Source organism: Ornithorhynchus anatinus, chromosome 2 (genome assembly GCF_004115215.2).
Source record: "Ornithorhynchus anatinus isolate Pmale09 chromosome 2, mOrnAna1.pri.v4, whole genome shotgun sequence".
Lineage (NCBI taxonomy): Eukaryota > Metazoa > Chordata > Mammalia > Monotremata > Ornithorhynchidae > Ornithorhynchus > Ornithorhynchus anatinus.
The window spans coordinates 112,726,729-112,748,593 of NC_041729.1; the positions used below are offsets into that span (position 1 = coordinate 112,726,729).

The 21,865-nt window shown below is 43.1% G+C and overlaps 1 protein-coding gene across 1 annotated transcript in view; it reads left to right on the forward strand.

Annotated features, from left to right (window-relative positions):
• Positions 1–21,865, forward strand: part of MTRF1 (mitochondrial translation release factor 1) — a 40,183-nt gene that overhangs the window by 12,869 nt on the left and 5,449 nt on the right. The window contains exons 2-8 of the mRNA XM_039911196.1: positions 2,087–2,516; positions 4,945–5,036; positions 7,584–7,665; positions 8,273–8,380; positions 9,365–9,537; positions 13,843–13,960; positions 16,716–16,852. Coding sequence (XP_039767130.1) covers positions 2,102–2,516; positions 4,945–5,036; positions 7,584–7,665; positions 8,273–8,380; positions 9,365–9,537; positions 13,843–13,960; positions 16,716–16,852 — 1,125 coding nt within the window. The 5' untranslated portion in view covers positions 2,087–2,101. The remainder of the gene's footprint in view (positions 1–2,086; positions 2,517–4,944; positions 5,037–7,583; positions 7,666–8,272; positions 8,381–9,364; positions 9,538–13,842; positions 13,961–16,715; positions 16,853–21,865) is intronic.

A 21,865-nucleotide genomic window follows, 5' to 3' on the forward strand; every position in this document is an offset into this window, starting at 1 on the left:
ATGAGAGTCATGGTGATTGTGTCAATTGTGATGAGAGTTAGATCGAGGAAAGGATTTGAGTGGGGAGATGAGTTCAGTTCTGGAGACGTTGAGCTTGAGGGGTCAGTGGTACATCCAGCTGGAAATGTTCTGCAGGAAAGAGGAAATGCAAGATTGCAGAGGAGAGAAGTCAGTGCTAGTGAAGTAGATTTGAAAGTTACCACATAAAGGTAGTAATTGAAGCCATTAGAGTAGAATGGGAGGAGACAGGTAGAGCTGTAACTGAATCTCAGTGGAATCTAGGGCCTTTTTTTTAGAAAAGGTGAGCTCTTGGGGTATTTGAGGGCAAAGGGGAAGGAGCCATCAGAAAGTGACTGCTGATCAGCAAAGGGGGGAATTTTGGGACACTCACACCTAATGTTTTCAATTTTATCAACAAAGTAGTTGGCAAGGTCATGGAGATGAGAGAGCAGGGAGGATCAGTTTATCAATCACTGGTAGTTACTGAGAGCTTATTGTCTGCAGAGCACTGTACTAAGCACTTGGGAGAGGACACACCAACAGAGTGGGTACATACTTTTCCTGTCCACAAGGAGCTTATAGTCTAGAGGGGGAGACAGATATTAATAGAAAAAAATAATTTGTTATATATGAGCGCTCAGTACAGAGCTTGGCACATAGTGAGCGCTTAAAAAATGCCACCTTTATTTACAGATATGAACGAGGGAGGGGAGAATACCAAAAGCCCAAAGGTTCTATATGCAAATGCATAAAAGACACAAAAGGGAGAAGGAGCCAAAGAAAAGAGGGCTTAATCGGGGAAGGCTTCTTGGAAGAGATATGACCTTAATAAGCCTTTAAAGGTGGGTAGGCTAGTAGCCTGGTGTATATGGATGGGGAGAGAGTTCCAGGCCAGAGGGAGGACGTGGGAAAGGAGTTGGCAGCGAAATAGACAAGGTTGGGGCACAAGTTCGTGTTGAGGAGTGAAGTGTACGAGCTGAGCTGTAGTAGATCAGTGTGGTAAAGTAAGGGGGGTGAGCTGTTCAAGAGCTTTGAAGTCAAAGGTAAGGAGTTTCTGTTGGATGCCAAGGTGGATGAGTAACCTCTGGAGGTTCTTGAATGGGGAGAGGGCACTTAGTACAGTGCCTGGCACATAGTAAGTGCTTAACAAATACCACAGTTATTATTTACCAGGACACTCAGAACAATCAGTTAATCAATGGTATTTATTGAGCGCTTAGTGTTCTGAGCACCATAGGAAGCACTTAGAGTATTACTATTATTATAATCATATTTACTGAGTGATTGCTGTGTGCAAAGCACTGTATTAAGTGCTTGGTAGAGTAAAATATAACATTAAGCATATTCCCTGCCCACAACGAGCTCACAGTCTAGAAGGAGAGACAGACAATATAAAGAAAAAAATTGAGAAATAAATTAGAGATATATACATATGCACCAAGGGAAAGGGAGAGAGGCTGAATGAAGGAGCAAGTATGAATGGTGCAGAAGGGAGTGGGAGAAGAGGGGAGGGCTCAGTCAGGGAAGGCTTCCTGGAGGAGATGTGCCTTCAATAAGGCTTTGAAGTTGGGGAGAGCAATTATCTGGTATGAGGAGGGAGGGCATTCCCTGCCAAAGGTAGGACAATAGAATTAGAAGACATGATCCCTGCCTGCCCATAGGTACTTACAGACTGGGGAGTTGAGAGAAAGTAGGGATATGTACATTAAGTCCTTGTGGGCTGGGGGTGGGTTGAATATCATGTGGGTAGGGGCACAGATCCAAGTACAGATGGTGCAGAAAGGAGAGAGAGTAGGAGAAATGAGGGCTTTGTCAGGGATTGAAGTTTTGGCCTATCTTGGAAATAGCAATCTTAAACAATGAAAAGGAAATGCAAATGCCAAACACATTGAATAAGTGGCTGAGTAGCGATTTATGCCAGGCAAGAAAAAACAACACAGATTTCATTCATTTTCCTGTTAAGGGGAAGGTGAGCCACTAAACAGGTTTTATGGGTTGGTGAACTCAAATGTATCTGTGGATTGATAAAAGGCCACATCAGCAAGTGGGTATGTTTTTCACTAATTGTGTTTGTTCGATCTTGCAGATTTTACCTGCTGAGATGAATTGCCACCTGGGTGTTAGGACTTTTAAAAGCCTGTCCGCTCATTGTTGCCACCAGCGCCCTTCCTGGCTTCCTCTTCCTCATCTCATTGGGATAGATCATGGCACCGAACAAAGTATCTGCAGTGCAAAATGGAACCCAGTTTGCTCTGGGTTATCTGCAGCCCGACCAAGAAGGTGCTACCATCGAGACACCAGGGTGCTGTGGAAGCATAAAGCACTGCAGAAATATATGGAGGACCTATGCGAAGAGCATCAAAGACTTGGTCAGTTATTGGAGCGTGTCTCAGTGAGTGAAGGAGATCGAAAGACTCTGAGTAAAAGACAGGCTCAGCTCTCTCCCCTTGCCACCATTTATCAGGAAATTCGGGAAGCAGAAAGGGCTGCCGAAGAGTTGGAATCGATGTGTCAAAGTAGGTCGACTAGATACGTATGTAACAGTGCAAATACATTTAATGTGCTCGGGTTTGAAGCAGTCTCTTAAGTGAGAAAAAGCCAAGGAGAGGTCGGAAAAATCATTACCATTCATTTTTTTCATGTGGTACCGAGTCTCATGATGGGGACCTCAGTAAGTATTGCTTGATAATGTTGATTCTTATAGGGAGCCTTTATAAAAATAATAATAATAATAATTGTCATATTTATTAAGTGCTTACTATGTGCTGGGCACTGTAATAATAATAATTGTGGTATTTGTTTAAGCGCTTATGTGGCAGGTACTGTACTAAGCGATGGGAAGGATAAAAGCAAATCGGGTTGGACACAGCTTCTGTCCCATATCAGGCTCACAGCCTTAATCTCCATTTTATAGATGAGGAAACTGAGGCACAGAGAAGTGACGTGACTTGCCCAAGGTCACACAGCAGATTAGTGGCACAGCCAGGATTAAAACCCATGTTCTTCCGACTCCCAGGCCCATGCTCTGTCCACTAGGCCATGCTGGTTCTAGGCCGTGCTTTGTGTCTTCCCATTTTCCCCTGCTTCATTATTCTTTCTTTCAGACATTGGTACAGGAATTTCCTAAAACCACACAAAGGCAGAGAGTTTTGGCCCCAGCCTAGACTGTGTCTACAAACTCTGGTATAGTGTACTCTCCCAAGCGTTTAATGTAGTGCTCTGCACACAGTACATAATAGTTTGGATTGATTTGAAGTGAGCTTGGGCCAAACAGGACATCAGTCCTGGCTCAGTTCAGGTAGCCATAGGGTGCCATTGTGCCTGGGATTTCTGAGAGGGAGAGTCCCCGCAGCACAGGGGACAACTATTAATATATTTAGTTGAGATCAGAGGGAAAAGTTTGGGATGGTAGCTTAAACATTCCTGAGTCTCACCATCACCAATAATATAGCTTAAGAAGCAGCATGGCATAGTGGAAAGACCACATGCCCGAGAGTCACTTCACTTCTCTGTGCCTCAGTTTCCTCATCTGGAAAAGGGGATTCACTGTCTTTTCTCCTTCTCCCTTTGACTGTGAGTCCCATGAAGAACAGGCACTGTGTCCAACCTGATTATCTACCCCAGCACTTAGTACAGTGCTTGGCACATAGTAAGAGCTAAACGAATACCAAAAAAGAGAGATTATGGTTCTTTCAAGTCATTTTAGAAGTAGGAGTCGTCATTTCCCACCTTGACTGTTACATCAGCCTCCTTGCTGACCTCCCTGCCACTCCCTACTTCCAGTCCTATGTCACTCTGCTGCCCGGATCATTTTTCTTAAAAAAAAAAAAAAAAAAGTTCAGTACACATCTCTACTCCTAAAGAGCCTCCAGTGGTTGCCCTTCTACCGCCACATGAAACAGAAACGCTTAGCCATTGGCGTTAAAGCACTCACTTAGCTTCTCCCCCCTCTCCCCCCGGGTCTTACCTCGTTGATTTCTTACTACAACCCAGCCTGCACACTTTGCTTCTCTATTGCCAACCTACTCCGTACCTCGATCTCGTAATCTCATCACTGACCCTTTGCCCACATCCTGCCTCTGGCTTGGAACTCTCTCTCCCTTCACATCAGTCACTCCACCACTCTCTCCACCTCAAAACCTGTACTAAAGTTACATCTCCCCTAGGAGGCCTTCCCCAATTAAACCATCTTTTCCACTACTCCCTCTCCCTTCTGTGTCACTTGGATTTATGCCCTGTATTTATTGAGTGCTCACAGTGAGCAAAACACTGCACTAAACACTTGGGGAGAGTACAATATAACGTATTCCCTGCCCAAAAGGAGCTTAGAGTCTAGAGGATATTCACCCCACCCTCAGCCTCCAAAGCACTTATGTACATATCCATAGTGTATTTTATTTACTGTCTCCCACTGTAGACAGTAAGCTCCTTACAAGCAGAGGACACGTCTATATGTACTCTTCCAAGCATAGTACAGTACACTGCACATAGTAAAAGCTCAGTAAATATTTTGTTGATTGAAGGAGCCTGACCTTAAAATCACTGACCTTCTGACAAAAAAAAAACCTTATAGATCTGAGACTTAACGATATTCCCATCCACATTACCCTTAACCCTTTTTAAGTTCAAAACTCCAACGACCTGCTCCTAGCAAAGTCCAAGACCCATGGTCTGTGCTTAGTTTTGCCAGTGCCTCTGACCCCAGACATATATGTGTGAATTACAGCCACTTGGTCTTATAGGTTTTTATATTAACTATGACTGCTGATGACAGTAGATTGAGGACCTTTGCATGTATGACAGTGCCCATACATTTCATTCCCTTCCTAGCATAATCAAAGTTAAATGAATAAACCCAAATGACTGAAACTTGATAACCTCGCTACAGTTTCTGCAAGCAAGAAAAGCCAAAACTTTTTGTCTCGTTTCTATGTTTATTTTTAGGTCTTGATGGCAAAGATGAAAAACAACTCCTGGAACTTGCTGTAGAAGAAAAACAAGCCACTGAACAAAAAATCAATTTATTGTGCGGGGAGGTAAGTTTCCGGGAATGATTTCCTACTTCATAATTACAAAGTAAAAAATGTTCCTCTGAATAATGTGATGGTATAGAGATCCTTTGTTATTCAAAAGAATGGAATTTTGCTGTGATTTACTGACTGAATTTGGAAATTCATTTTTGATCAATGTTAGCTTAGATTTGTGTTTGCGGAATTTTGACCAAGTTGTGTGGGCTTCTGTCTCACTCAGCTCTAACAATTCCCTATCTCTCAGGACTTCCCCAAAACCTTCCCTGGAAGGGAGCAGTACAGGAAGAGTTTGAAATTGAGAAGCAGCGTATCCTAGTGAATCGAGCATGGGACTGTGAGTCAGAAGGACCTGAGTTCTAATTCTGGCTGTGCCATTTGGGCAAATCACTTAATTTTCCTGTGCCTCAGGTACCTCATGTGTAAAATGGGATTATGACTGTGAACCCTTTGTGAGACAGGAACTGTGACCAACCTGATTAGCTCATATCTAGCCCAGCAGTGCCTGACACATAGTAAGCGCTTAACAAGTACCATTTAAAGAAAAAAAAAAGTCACAGATCCTGGATTTCCAAGCTGTCACTGAACTTCTGAGCCACATCAGAGGGTTTAAAGAATACCTTTCCCCACTTAACCAGTGGTGTCTGAGAAATACACACCCAGATATCAAGGGTCCAGAAAAGAGGCACCATTGGATTGTCTCTCTCAAAGACACTCACATTCCTGAATGCAGTCTTACCATCGGCAAGTCATCATTGAACTGAAAGACAGCTCTACTATTACTAATTTATTTAATGGTATTTGTTAAGTGCTTACTTTGTGCCAGGCACTCTACCAAGTGCTGGGGTAGATCCAAGCTGATCAGTTTGAACCCAGTCCATGTGAAATTGGGTCCCTGCTCCAGGGGGTCCTTTGTAAATCAGAGCTTCAAAAGCCATTATGTGTGAGTTCTAATCCTGCCCCTCTCCTCAGGGCTACCCATATAGAAAGAGCCTTGGCAGAGGGTCTACCTTTAGCCATTTCTGTAAAGGCACTTCTCCTGTGATGAGGACAACTGGATCGGTATGTGGACTGTCTCTAGCCTGTTTATCCAGAGTTTCTGGTTCAGGAGCAAGCCAGTTATTTGAACTCTTTGGGACCAACTATAGTGCCATGAATTGACCCTTTGGATCACTGAATCAGCTTTCCTCCCAAGTAGAGCTGTCTTGGTTACTTTATTTGGGAAATGTTCCTCATCCACTTGAACCTGTGAAGATCTCTGCTTCAGCCTATTGGGGATTTTTGTGATCAGGGAGTAAATGTGCAGACAGAGCCTGGCAAAACAGGAAACTTTGCTGTTTTCTAAGGTGGGAGGGAATGATACAAGTGATACAGGGTTTTCAAAGCTATGTTCTTCCTTTTGGATGAGTGAAGCTGGGGAAGCAGCATGGCTCGGTGGAAAAGAGCCTGGGCTTCGGAGTCAGAGGTCATGAGTTCGACTCCTGGCTCTGCCACTCATCAGCTGTGTGACTGTGGGCAAGTCACTTCACTTCTCTGTGCCTCAGTTACCTCATCTGTAAAATGGGGATTAACTGTGAGCCTCACATGGGACAACCTGATGACCCTGTATCTACAGCATGCGCTTAGAACAGTGCTTGGCACATAGTAAGCGCTTAACAAATACCAACATTATTATTATTTGGGGAAAATTATAAAGAACAAACCTAAAGAAAATTAAAAATTTGAGGTTTTAGAATAAATGTATTTGAGAAAATGTAAAAGAACTCCTTGTTAAATCACCATTTATGGTCTGTCTAAAGTCACTGGGATCACAAAATATTGGGAACCAAAACCTTAATGGAGTGTGATAAAACTTGTTTTAGTAGTTTGAGATCCTTGTATATACGCCACTTCTATCTAAGCACAGTCACTGTTCTCATAGACCTTCAGTTACTTCAATTAAGATGGCAAAACAAATAAAATCATGTGGAGGACTCCTCAGCTTCCCACCCAAATTCTGTCCCCCACCAGGTTTTCCCATAACTCTCCTCAAGCCCATAATCTTGGCATTTTCCTGAATAATTTCTCTCATTCCACCCTCATATTTAGCCAGTCACCAAATCCTGTCGATTGTACCTTCACAACATCTCTAGAGCCCACTCTTTCCTCTCCATGCAAACTACTACTGTATTGATCCAAACACTTATCCTGTCCCTCTTGACTACAGTATCAGCCTCTTTGCTGACCTTCCTGCCTCCTATCTTTCCCCTCTCTAGTCCATACTTCACTCTGATGCCTGGATCATTTTTCTGAAAAATAAAAACAAACAAAAAAAAACCTCTCGGTCCATATCTCCCCTCTCCTGAAAAATCTCCAGTGGTTGCCTATCCATCTCCATGTCAAACATAAATTCCTTGCCATCAGCTTTAAGGCACTCAATCGTCTCTCCTTCTACTTCTGGTCTTCTACCTACTCGATTATACTCTCCGAAGCACATACTATAGTGCTCTCTGCATGTAGATAAGTTCTCAGTAAATACCATGGATTGAATAATGATGCTCTTTTCTTCCTTTCCAGCTCTTCCAGGGTTTAGTGCCAAAGGAGAAGGATGACAAGAATGATGTTATTTTAGAAGTTATATCTGGGAGAACAACAGGAGGTCAGCAAAATCACCCAATGTGAAAAAACCCACCCATTTTCAAAAGTACTTAATATTTTTTGCTTATACTACAGCAATAGCTTTAGGCACCTTTTCAATTTCTTTTCAACTTTTAAAGTGTTGTAATTTCTCCTTATATGTAATCTTTCATGATCCCAACACTACACTACTTAATTTTCAGTCTTAATGGCAAATAAGTTTAAAAAATTATACCTGAAACACATATTTTTTTTCTCTTAAATAAAAATTTGTGAGTTAGATGATTCCAGGAACAGTTAATTTCTTGCTTAGCTCAATTGTGGAAATGGGTCAATTATAATGGTTTTAGAGTGGTGGAAGTAGTGAGGTTATGTACCGGGAAATTTCCTATGTTTTGAAAGGACTTGAAATTTATCCTCTGTTCCTCCAAGATAGCAATGCTTGGAAAGCCTGATTGCTGTGTGTTGTAGTAATGATGGAAATTTAAGCTAATATTTACAGAAATCAAGAAAGTATTTTTTTAAATAATCAGGGTAACCTTCACAAGTTAGAATATCAAAGGGATATCAAAAGACACGTTCTTGTTCTCATCTTTACTGTCAATGATTAATTTTTTTTTATTTTTTAGGTGATATCTGCCAGCAGTTTACCAAAGAAATGTTTGAAATGTACCAGAAATATGCATATTATAAACACTGGACCTTTGAGGTTCTCAATTATACCCCAGCAGACTATGGTATGATATATTTTGAGCACTTTATCAAACTAGTGGAGGTGCTGAACTCTGCTGTTCCTTTTATTATGATCTGGATCACCATTATTCAGTAAATTAATCTATCAGTGATGCTCAATGAATGTCTGTCAGGTACAGAATATAGTTCTCAGCTCCTGGCAATCTCCCCACAATCCAGTGAGCAAGACAGACAAAATGTACTTACACAAAGTGGGAGTAAGAGGAATAAGGATGTAACAGGAGGGACTATAAGTGCATTGGGACAAATAATAATAAAGAAAATAAATACATAAAACTAAGGATGACTCTCGACACCCCTAGAGTGATGCAAATTAATCGGGGAAGGTTTCCATCATTATCAGAAATATTTAGTGATCACCAACTTTGCTGTTAGATTCCAATGCAAAAGCTCTATTCTTAAGGAATATCAAGTCTTAAGGAGCCAAAAATGACTAACCTTGGGAAAATTCACTTGTCTCCAAATGGGGTCTGTAAGTATGCAGAATTGGGAGCTAGAAAGGTGCCGTGACTTTAAATGATTAAATCAGAATAGCTCCATAGAGGAGGTCAGTGTTCAGGAAGGTTCTAAGTGATGGGAAAGAAATGGGACAGTAAATGGGTGGAGGTTGACAGATCTACCAGGTGGAATGCTCTCTGCGAAGGTCCAGAGGCAGGAGAAAAATATAGGGAGAAGGAGTGGTCTGAAGACTCCCAGCTGGAACAGAGTTGCACAGTGAGAACAGATAGGATGAGCTCAAAATGGTGGAGTAGTAGAGGTAGTGTAGACTGTGATCTCGTCATGGTCAGGGAATGTGTCTGTTTATTGTTACATTGTACTGTCCCAAGCACTTAGTACTGTGCTTAGCATACAACAAGTGCTCAGTAAATTCAATTGACTAATTGTTGGTGGTAGTAGTAGACTAAGTAGCAAAGGGCTTCGAAGCCCAGGGTCTTCATGCTATAAACCCAGTTTCTTTGAATTGGAAGGTGGCTTGCACCATGCTGCTGCCCGTGTTTCTGGAGACCGTGTCTACAGGCACCTGAAGTATGAAGGTGGAATTCACCGCGTCCAGCGAATTCCCGAGGTGGGCCTGTCATCAAGGATGCAGCGTATTCACACTGGGACCATGTCGGTTATCGTCCTCCCTCAACCTGATGAGGTAAACTCTTTAAGAAACCCAAAGGGTGGCATTCCAAGCTTAAGTGTGCTATTTCTTTAACGCTTACTATGAGCCAAGCTCTATACTGAACGCTTGGGGTGGGTGCAAGATAATCAGGTCAGGCGCAGTCTCGGTCCCAACCGGGACTCACAGTCTAAGAGAGAGAATTCCCAGTTTAAAGATGAGGTGACCAAGGCACAGAGAAGTTAAGGAGAGAAGTTAAGTGACTTGGCCATGGTCACACAGCAGGCAAGTGCTGGAGGTGGAATTAGAACCCAGGTTCTCTGACTCCACGGCTTGTGCTTTCCACTGGGCCACACTGTTTCCCTGTCAATCAGGCTTCCATCATGCTAGAATGCCTCCAAGTTTTCAGGAGTGACAGTTGTTACCTCCTCTCAGTCGTTTAGTACAGTACTCTGCTATTTAGTAAGTGCTCAATAAATACCATTGCTTAATTAAAAAGCCACCTCCTCCGAGTGGTGTTCCCTGATTGATCTCCTCACCTTTCTGGGCATGCCGTCTCCTGAGCCACCATAGCAGTCATGATTATATCTCCTCTACAATCTTCAGTGCCTTTTACCTACAGCATCTCAAGCTCACCGTGTCCAAAACTGAACTTGTCATCCTCAAATCCATTTCTTCACCTATTTTCCTATCACAGTTGTTACCACTACAATCCCCTCTATGTCTGAAGCCCAAACCCTTGGTAGTATCCTTAACTCCCTGGTTTTTTGTTTGTTGTTCTGTTGTTGTTTTGTGTGTGTGTTTGGTGGGAAGCGGGGTCGGGGCGTGTTAGGGTATTTGTTAAGCACTTACTATGTGTCAAACACTGTTCTGAGTGCTGGAGTAGATATAAGTTAATTAAGTTGGACACAGTTCCTGTCCCACATGAGACTCACAGTCAAAGTAGGAGGGAGAAAAGGGGTACTGAAGCATAGAGAAGTTAAGTGACCTGCTCAAGGTCACACAGCAAGCATTTCAACACCCAGATATGTTCTTTTCTCTTCGTCTAAACAATCATCACCTAGATATAGGCACTCATTAAAAAGCTGTTTTTTACTAGCGACTTTCTTCTACACCACAGCTCACTGCCGCCTTCATTCTTTGCAAGCTCATTTTCCCACAGTGCCTGATTCTCAACTCTCCCAGAAATTAGTCAAATAATCAATCAGTGGTGTTTACTGTGTTCAGAGCACTGTATCAAATACTTGGAAGAGTACAGTACAGCAGAGTTGATAGTCAGGATTCATGCCCTCAAAGACTGTAAGATCTTTGAGGACATGGATCCTCTAAGACCTTACAGTCTTGAGGGGGAGATAGGAGTTAAAATTACAAGTAAGGGAAGTGGTGGAGTGCAAGAATATATGCAGAAGTGCTATGGAGTTGAGGGTGGCATGACTGATGCTTAAGGGGTACAGATCCAAATGCATAGACTACACAGAAGGGAGAGTGAATAGGGGAAAGAAGGGCTTAGTCAGGAAAGACCTCTTGGATATGATTTTAGTAGGGCTTTGAAGGTGGGGAGAGTGGTGGTCTGTGTCGGACATGAAGGTAGAGGGTGTTCCAGGCAAGACGGAGGATGTGAGCAAGTATTTGGCAAGGTCGGTGAGACTGAGTTACAGTGAGTAGGCTGGTGTTAGAGGAACCAAGTGTTCCTGAGTTACAGTGAGTAGGCTGGTGTTAGAGGAACCAAGTGTTCCCCGGCCCATCCACAAATCCTCCCATCTACTGTCTCTTTGGTCGGTCACCAGTTGCTAGCCATCCCCACTCCCTAGATAGAAGCAGTGCGGCCTACTGGAAAGGGCACAGGCCTGGGAGTCAGAGGACCTGGGTTCTATTCCTGGCTCTGCCACTTGTCTGCTGTATGACCTTGGGTAAGTCACTTCAATCAGTCAGTGGCATGTACCGGCTTTTAATAGAAAATAAGTGAGATGAGGTAGGACGGGGGAACTGATTGAGTGCCTTAAAGTCAAAGGTCAGGAGTTGTTGTTTGAATCCCTTGCTAATACCCTTCTTCCTTCTTCCTGCAAATGTGCCTGACCACAAATCTTATCTTCAAAGTCCATCTCAAAACTGTGTCAGTGTCTGGTATGCTTTCCCTCATTATTTTTTTTTAATGGTATTTGTTAAGTGCTTATTATGTGCCGAGCACTGTATTAAGCACTGGAGTACATACAAGTTAATCAGGTCGGACACAGTCCCCGTGCTACATAAGGCTCCCAGTCTTAGAACTAAGAAGTGAAGTGACTTGCCTAAGGTCACACAGGAGACAAGTGGCAGAGCCGGGTTTAGAACTCAGGTCCTTCTCACTCCTAGGCCATGCTCTTTCCACTAGACCATGCTGCTTCTCTCTTCTTCTCAGGTCATATCCCCAACTACCCACTCAACACCTTTTTGCTCCAGTTTTTGCACCAGTTGAGTATTTACAACTGCCCATAATACTTCTGTAGAAGTGTTATTTGGTATTCATGGGGGATTGCTTCAAGAAGCCTTGCAAATGGGATTATTCAACAATTCAGAGGCTTCTGGGCCTTTTTTTGTTGCATTTGTTAAATGCTTACTGTGTGTCAAGCACTGTTCTAAGCTCTGGAATAGATCCAAGTTCATCAGGTTGGACAGAGTCTCTGTCCCACATGGGGCTTACAGTCTAAGTAGGAGGAAGTAGGATTTAATCCCCATTTTATATTTGAGGAAACTGAGGCCCAGAGAAGTGAAGTGACTTGCCCAATGTCACATAGCAAACAAGTGGAAGAGCCAGGATTAGAACCCAGGTCCTCTGACTCCCAGATCCATGCCCTTTCTGGAAGACCACGCTGCTTCTTTCTAGGGCATCTGGCTAGCCATCCTCTGAACACACGAGTCTGTGGCAGTTGGTGACCGACCAAAGAGTCAAGCAGACGACGGAGGATTTGTGGACAGGTCCATGGTCTGGCAATGAGCCACCAGTGCAGATCACACCAAATTCAAATAGGTGACACCGAGAACAGAAATCTCAAACATCAAGGGAAGGCCGTGTTGATCAGTACCATATATTGGAGCCTGTAAGATTCCTATCACATGTGGCCTGTGGGAAATTAGGGTTGCATTAGAGATGTTTAGGTGTTTAGCAGTATTGCCTTCAGGCACACAAATAGTAGCCATTTAGTCATATTTTAACATTCTCGTAGGAGTGGTCGACTAAACCTGGTTGCTGGGCCCAGTTTAAGGGAGCTATGGGGAAAATGGGTACAGGGCTCATCAAGAGCCCTAGAGAGGAATCAGAGCCACAGTGTGGCCAACTCTGCCACTTCCAGCTTCCCAGAGGCATAAGTCACTATTTGGAGGGCCCTGACCACACCCCAAGGCAGGAACAGGTGGAAGCGTAGCTCAGTGGAAAGAGCACGGGTTTAGGATTCAGAGGTCATGGGTTCTAATCCTGGCCCTGCCACTTGTCAGCTGTGTGACTTTGGGCAATTCACTTAACTTCTCTGTGCCTCAGTTACCTCATCTGTAAAATGGGGATTAAGACTGGAGCCTCATGTGGGACAACCTAATTACCTTGTATCTACCCCAGCACTTAGAACAGTGCTCGGCACATAGTAACCGCTTAACAACTACCAACATTATTATTATTAAGAACAAGGCAGGGAGGCCCTTGGGGTGGGTGGCACAGGGCTCTAGACCGCCTGGATTCGAATTACCTAAGAGGCTTGCTGCTACAATGGAAGTAGGCATCAGGGCAACCAGCCCAGCCTGTGGCTTGTGTTCTTGCCAAAAGCTTGATATATCACCCATCATTTAGTCAATCAGTGAGTCGTTTTTATTGAGCGCTTACTTTGTGCAGAGCATTGTATTAGACACTTGGGAGAGTACAGTGTAACAGTATAACGGGGTTGTTAGGCACATTCCCTGCCCACAACGAGCTTACAGACTAGAGGGGAGGCAGACATTAATATAGAGTAATTATTGTATTTATGTTATTTGTTAAGCACTTACTATGTGTCAAGCTCTATTCTAAGCGCTGAAGTAGATACAAGTTAATTGGGTTGGACAGAGTCTCTGTCCACATGGGGCTCACAGTCTAAGAAGGATGGAGAACAAGTATCGAATCCCCATTTTTCAGATGAGGAAACAGAGGCCTAGAGAAATGAAGTGACTTGCCCAAGGTCACATGACAGGCAATTGGCAGAAAGCTGGGATAAGATCTCAGGTCCCCTGGCTTCCAGGCCCATGCTCTTTCCACTAGGCCACGCTACTGTTCAAAAAAAACTTGTTCAGAAAACTTTTCTTTTAGACACATCTTAGTGATGCTTTTATTAATCCTAGGTGGATGTTAAAGTGGACCCCAAGGATTTGCGTATAGACACATTTCGAGCCAAAGGAGCTGGAGGACAACATGTTAATACAACTGACAGTGCTGTAAGAATTGTTCACATTCCTACAGGTAGGTATGCCTTCTTGGCTTTTTTTTTTATGTCTTTCCATCTTTCAACTAAATCTTGTTCAAGGAAAGTGATTACAATGCAGGCATACCTCCCTGCAAATTGGAATTGTGCTCCTGAAAACATTTCTTGGGGAAAAACAACCTAACACAAATCACTTTTTCCCATATCAATCACTGGTATTTATTGAGCACTTACTGTGGGCCGAGTACTGTACTAAGTGCTTGGGAGAGTACAGTCTAACAGAGTTGGTTAACACGTTCTTATAGTCCTCGTGCTATAATGAGTGCTGATATTCCTAGCTCTTTCATGAAAAGTGTATCGTGACACACAAACACCTAGACTCACACACTTTTTTGGAGTAGAGAACAATGCAGTTACCTGCATTTTTGTCTGCTCTTGGTCATAACCTAAGATTAAAGTTGTTTATGCATTCAAAAGTTACTCCCACTGGCTGGATTTCTGTTGTTTGGCTGGATATTAATTTGGTAAACTGGCTGGTTAGCTGTTGGTTCTGGCCCCTTGCCAACCAGCTGCTTGCTGAATGGCTGCTTGCTGTTTGGTTGGCTTCCTGGCTAGCTGGCTGTTGCCCCGCCAAGGAGATTTTCAGCTGCCAGCCTTTCCTGACAGAACAATAACTCTTATCCCCTTTTGAAGGAGGAGGAAACAGCAGGGAGGTACCCCAAAGATGGGAGACAAAGCCTCAGCAGGCAGAACTGGAAACATATTAGTCATATAGCCAAGTAAAGCAGAACTGTGTGGAATAGGGAAATTTAGAGAAACATTTGTGGTGATTTGAATGTATCTGGGTCTTGTTAAGGAAAACTCATGTTATAATACTAACCCATGTCTGACACTACATGTAAGCACCTAGTGGTCTCCTCCGACCCGGTGTCAGGCTGCATCTAAAACAGCCTTGCATCAACAGATTCAGGCAGTTGTATTCACTGACCACTGACTGTGTGCAAAGCACTGTACTAAGTGCTTCGCAGAGTACATTATAAGAGAATTGGTAGGCACTTTCCCTATTCTCAACGAGCTCACAGTCAAGAGGAGGAAGCAGATACTAATATAAATAAATCACAGATGTGTGCTTAACTGCTCCCTCCTATGAATCAACACCTTATCGTGGCAGGAGAGTTTGCGTACCCTGATGAAGCTTAGAGCTGTGCCATATAGGGTTACCCATAATGGAAAAGTCTAAGCCGAAGCGTCAGACAAAGTGGATTCACCTGTGCTGGGCAGTAGTGGCATGGGAAATAATCAAAGGGAGACGATCAAGTGTTTAAAACGTCACCAAAATGCTTAGTGAAAATGTGTTGTGGCAAAACTGAGAGTAGTAATAATAATTGTGGCATTTGTTAAGCACAATGTGCCAAATACTGTACTAAGCACCAGGGGAGATACAAGATCATGAGGTCGAATACAATCTCTACCCCATATGGGGCTCACAATCCAGGCAGGTATAGAACTTAACCTTCTGGTTACTCCCTTATCCTTTCTACATTTTAAAAAGTATTTCTCCAATTTGAACTTTTCAGTAGTTCATTTTAAACTCCTCCCTCCCCTCATTCCAAATTAGTGAGGTTTCATGGGGAACTCTTATAAGGTACACTTAGCATAATGATTATTTTGTGAAAAAATGTTCATTTTTTCTGCTCCTTGTAACTTTTATTTCAATATTCATTGGGCAACATCTATGTCAAGCAGCGTAAGGAAGTGTCACAACACTAACCTGCTGATCACATAATGTAAGAAATATATGTCCTCTCTCTGTTGTACCTTTGACTTTATATGTTGTTAAGACTGTAAGTTCATTGTGGGCAGGAATGTGACTGTTAATTGTTGTATTGTACTCTCCCAACCACTTAGTTGGTTACTAAGTACTTGTACCATTTACAAGTGCTCAGTAAATGCGATTGAATGAATGAACACTAGGGACATATGAGAGCAAGAATAAAGTACCGAAATCAGTCAAACAGTAGTATTTATTGAGAACTTACTACATGCAGAACACTGTTGTAAGAACTCGAACGAGTTAGCAGGCACGATCCCTGTCCTCAGTGAACTGATAGTCTAGAGGGGGGTAAAGACATTAATATAAATAAGTGATGTATAATATATAATTTAAAGATATATATATGTTTTGGGGGTTTTTTTTATTTGTTAAGCCCTTAATATATGTCAAACACTGTTCTAGGCACTGGGGTAGGTACAAGTTAATTAGGTCCCTGTCCTGAATGGGGCTCACAGCCTGAGTAAGTGGGAGAACAGGCAGTTAAACCCTGTTTTTCAGTTGAGGGAACTGAGGGACAGCAAAATGAAGTGACTTGCCCAAGGTTACCCAGCAAGCAATCGGCAAAGCCAGGCTTAGAGCCCAGTTCCTATCACTCACAGACCTGTGCCCTTTCCACTGGGCCATGCTGCTTCTCTCCCTGTGGGGTTGAGGGTGGGGCAAATATCAAATGCCCTAAGGTCACAGATCCAAGCACATAGCACAGACTGAACGCAAAAGGGAGAGGGAGCTGGGGAAAAGAGGGCTCAATTGGGGATGGCTTCTTGGAGAAGATGTGACCTTAATGTAAATTGTAATGTAATGTTATATAATGTGTAATATGAACCTTTCACTAACTACAGTTACTGTGCTCATTTTATCCTCATTCTAATCCTTTATCATTGTGAGACAGTATCAAAGTGAAGGAATGTTCACCAACTCTTTATTTATGACTTATTATAGTGAATCCCTTAATTTTGTAGGGCTAGTGGTGGAGTGCCAACAGGAACGATCACAGCTCCGAAATAAAGATATGGCAATGCGAATGTTGAGAGCCAAACTCTACCAAAAGACCCTTGAAAGAGAAGAGAGTCAGAAACTCAGTGCTAGAAAACTGCAGGTAAGTAATTTTGAAATTTCTGATGTGGAGAGCCTGATAACTTTGGATTTGGGCTTCACCCAATCCAGGCTGTGCTTGTTACTAAGTGGTCTGTTAGCAGTGGGGAGAATCCCACCAGAAAGGACTGTTAAGTTTGATTTTCCCCTTTGTCACTGACTTTAGGTCAGAGATGGAAAGTTACTAGCCTGGAGGGGGCCGCACTCCTAAAATATGTGACATTCAAAAAGCCCATCAGTAAAATTGGTACTGCATTTATTGTTTAAACAAGCCTTCTCACCTATATTATTCCCACGTTTAGACATTCATTCATTCAGTCGTATTTATTGAGCACTTACTGTGTGTAGAGTACTGTATTAAGCGCTTGGAAAGTACAATTCAGCAACAAATAGAGACAATCCGTACCCAACAACGGGCTCACATAAATAAATTGATTTTCACACCAATTTATCCCACTTATAAACATGATGATAAATTTGAGGCAAGTAGTCTCTTGTGCAGTGATGACATTCTAGATATTTTTACTTTTGCTGGACATAGTGATGTCAAGCTGGAGCCAGTAAGGAGCCAGAAAAAGTCTTCCTGCTGTTTTTTGTCCACCTCCCTCACCTGCTCCATGACATTGGGCAAGTTATTTGCTTGTTATGCAGCCATTTGGTCCCCAAGAGCCCTGGCAACCAATAGGTGCCAGTTTCTAAAAAATAATATAATAATTCTGGTATTGGTTAAGTGCTTTCTATGAAAGGGAAGCAGCGTGGCTCAGTGGAAAGAGCCTGGGCTTCGGAGTCAGAGGTCATGAGTTCGACTCCCGGCTCTGCCACTTGTCAGCTGTGTGACTGTGGGCAAGTCACTTCACTTCTCTGTGCCTCAGTTACCTCATCTAGACAATGGGGATTAACTGTGAGCCTCACGTGGGACAACCTGATTACCCTGGATCTCCCCCAGCGCATAGAACAGTGCTCTGCATATAGTAAGCGCTTAAATACCAACATTATTATTATTATGAGCTGAGCACTGTACTAAGTCGGGTAGACATAAAACTTGTATCTTTCATTCATTCATTCAATAGTATTTATTGAATGCTTACTATGTGCAGAGCACTGTACTAAGCGCTTGGAATGAACAAGTTGGCAACAGATAGAGACAGTCCCTGCCGTTTGATGGGCTGTATCTTCTACATTGTTCACTTCAACTGTTTTGATGCTTTACTTTTGGTGAACTGATAGAGGGTAGCCATCAGTCATATTTATTGAGCACTGATTGTGTGCAGACCACTGTACTAAGCGTTGGGAAGATTACAATGTAGCAGAGTTGGTAGACACATTCCCTGCCGGAAAGGAGCTCACAGTCTAGATAGGGAGACGGTATATACTTCTTTCCATTTTACATTATGTGTTCAAAAAAAGGTAATGGAAATGAAGTAAATGAATCGATTGCTGCTGGACAGAGGACAGCCGATTGAATAAAATGACTCTTGCTCCATGTACTTTATTACTAATAATAATAAATGGGGTATTTGTTACGCTCTTACTACATGCTAAGCACTGAGTAGATACAAGAGAATTATATAGGACACACAGCCTAGATAATTAGGTAGACACACATGGGACTCACAGTCAAAAGGGGACAGGGAGCAGGTAGTTAATTCGTATTGTATAGATGAGGAAATTGAGGTGTAGACAAGTAAAGTGACTTGCTCAGGGTCACGCAGCAGGCAAGTGGGAGAGCTGGGTTTGGAACCCAGGTCTCTTACTTGGTCCTGTGCTCAGCTCGCTGTGGTCAGGGAAAGCTGCTACAACTCTCATGGACTGTACTCTCCCAAACACTTAGGAAAGTACTCTGTATGTAGTACATGCTCAATAAGCACCACTGATTGATTAATTTCCATTAAGTCACCCTGCTTCTGACATATTTTAAAGATATGTGTGTGAGTTGATATAATAATGCATGTAAAGTGATTTGAGCTCCTGGGGAAAATGAGTTTTTGTAAACCAAAGAAGATGAGGAAGGAGGAAAAAAGTTGATAGCAATTCAGAGAAAAGCATGTATTTTAATTCACTGGATTATAGCCGAAATTTGCCACCTCTGACTCGTTCAATTTATAAACTGAAACAAATCAATTGTGTGACCGTTCTGAAGTTGATTGAAAATATATCTTCCTTTTTAATTAAAACTGTTTCCCAGCAGTATCTTGTGATCTCCCGCTCCTCTCAAAGGCTTCTTCCTCCACCTGCGCCTCTGACCCCATTTCTTCGCACCTTATCCAAACACTTACTCTCTCCCTTCTTCCCTCCCTGCTCACCATCTTCAACTGTTCACTTTCCATGGCTTCTACCCCATTGCTTTCAAACGTGCTTACGTATCCCCTATCCTAAAAGACCCTCCCTTGGCCTCACAGCTCTCTCCATTTATTGTCCACTCACTTTCCTATCTTTCCTCTCTAAACTCCTGGAGCGAGTTGTCTATACCTGCTGCCTTCACTTCCTCCTCTCCAGGCCTCACCTTGACCCCCTTCAATCTGGCTTCCACATCTTTACTTCAAGGAAAACTCCACCAAACTAACTGTCTTCCCCTCTTCAAAGCCCTACTGAGAGCTCACCTCCTTCAAGAGGCCTTCCCAGATTGAGCTTCCCCTTTTCCCTCTGCTCCCTCTGCTCCCTCTCTACTCCCCCACCACCCTCTGCTCCCTCCCCCTCCTCCCCTTCACCTCCCCTCAGCTAAGCCCCCTTTCCCTTTGCTCCTCCCCCCTCCCTTCCCTTCCCCTCCGCACTGTGCTCATTTGTATATATTTTTATTACCCTATTTGTTAATGAGGTGTACATCCCCTTGATTCTATTTATCGTGACTATGTTGTCTTGTTTTTGTCTGCCTGTCTCCCCCGATTAGACTGTGAGCCCGTCAATGGGCAGGGATTGTCTCTATCTGTTGATGAATTGTACATTCCAAGCGCTTAGTACAAGTGCTCTGCACATAGTAAACGCTCAATAAATACTATTGAATGAATGAATTTCCTGGGTCATTGGAGATTGCAAAATGGCACTGACGTTTTTGCTACATAAACATTGGACCTCATGCTATATAAAATATATATTTTCAACTTGAATATTTTTTGCTAGTATAGGGAAGCAGTGTGAAGCAGCGTGGCTTAGTGGAAAGAGCGCAGGCTTGGGAATCTGAGGTCATGGGTTCTAAAACAACTTTGCCACTTAGCTGTGTGACTTTGGGCAAGTCACTTAATTTCTCTGTGCCTCAGTTACCTTATCTGTAAAATGGGGATTAAGACGGTGAGCCCCACATGGGACAACCTGATTACCTTTTATCTCCTCCATGCTTAGAATAGTGCTTGGCACATAGTAAGTGTTTAACAAATACCATAATTATTATTATTATAGAACATGAGCCTGGAATCAGAAAGACCTGAGTTCTAATCCTGGCTCTGCCGCTTGTCTCTCTTGTGACTTTGGGCAAGTCACTTAACATCTCTGTGCCTCCGTGACCTCATCTGTAAAATGGGGACTAAGACTGTTAGCCTTTTGTAGGACAGGACTGTGTCCAAACCGATTATCTTGTATCTACCTCAGCGCTTAGTACAGTGGCTAACGCATAGTAAGTGCTTAAGTCCCATTTTTTAAAAAATCCTGATGTGAAACTTTTTAATTAGATTGGCAATTTTGTCACTTGACCACCAGAGGTCTCCATATACTAAGTGGGCAAAGCCTTTTAAACTGTGATCCTGTACTTCACAAGTATCGAAAGAGAGATTCAAGAAAACACAGAAATTTAAAAAGTAAAAATAAAATGTTTAAATGTGAAATAATAATTATTAATAATAATGATGGTATTTAAGCACTTATTTTGTGCCAGGCACTGTTCTAAGCGCTGGGGTAGATAAAAGATAATTGGATTGGACACAGTCCCCGTCCCATTCATTCAATAGTATTTCATTCAATAGTATTTATTGAGCGCTTACTATGTGCAGGGCACTGTACTAAGCGCTTGGAATGTACAAATCGGCAACAGATAGAGACAGTCCCTGCCCATTGACGGGCTTACAGTCTAATCGGGGAGACAGGCAGACAAAAACAATAGCAATAAATAGAATCGAGGGGATGTACATCTCATTAAAAAAATAGCAATAAATAGAATCAAGGGGATGGTCATCTCATTAACAAAATAAATAGGGTAATAAAAATATATACAATTGAGCAGACGAGCACAATGCTGAGGGGAAGGGAGAGGGGGAGGAGCAGAGAGAAAGGGGGGAAAAGAGGGCTTAGCTGAAGGGAGGTGAAGGGGGGGTAGAGGGGCAGCAGAGGGAAAAGGGAAAGCTCAGTCTGGGAAGGCCTCTTGGAGGAGGTGAGCTCTTTGTAGGACTTTGAAGAGGGGAAGAGAATGAGTTTGGCGGAGGTGAGGAGGGAGGGCATTCCAGGACAGCAGGAGAACGTGGGCCAGGGATCGACGGCGGGATAGGCGAGAACGGGGCATGGTGAGGAGGTGGGCAGCAGAGGAGCGGAGCGTGCGGGGTGGGGAGTAGAAAGAAGGGAGGAGAGGTAGGAAGGGGCAAGGTGATGGACAGCCTTGAAGCCTAGAGGACACATTCATTCATTCAGTAGTATTTATTGAGCACTTACTATGTGCTGAGCACTGTACTAAGCGCTTGGAATGTACAAATCGGCAACAGAGACAGTTCCTGCTCTTTGACGGGATTACAGTCTAATCGGGGGAGACAGACAAGAACAATGGCAATAAATAGAGACAAGGGGAAGAACATCTCATTAAAACAATAGCAAATAAATAGAATCAGGGTGATGTACATCTCATTAAACAAAATAAATAGGGTGATGAAGATATATACAGTTGAGCGGACGAGTACAGTGCTGAGGGGAGGGGAAGGTAGAGGGGGAGGAGCAGAGGGAAAGGGGGGGAAGAGGGTTTAGCTGCGGAGAGGTGAAGGGGGAGGTAGAGGGAGCAGAGGGAAAAAGGGGGGAGCTCAGTCTGGGAAGGCCTCTTGGAGGA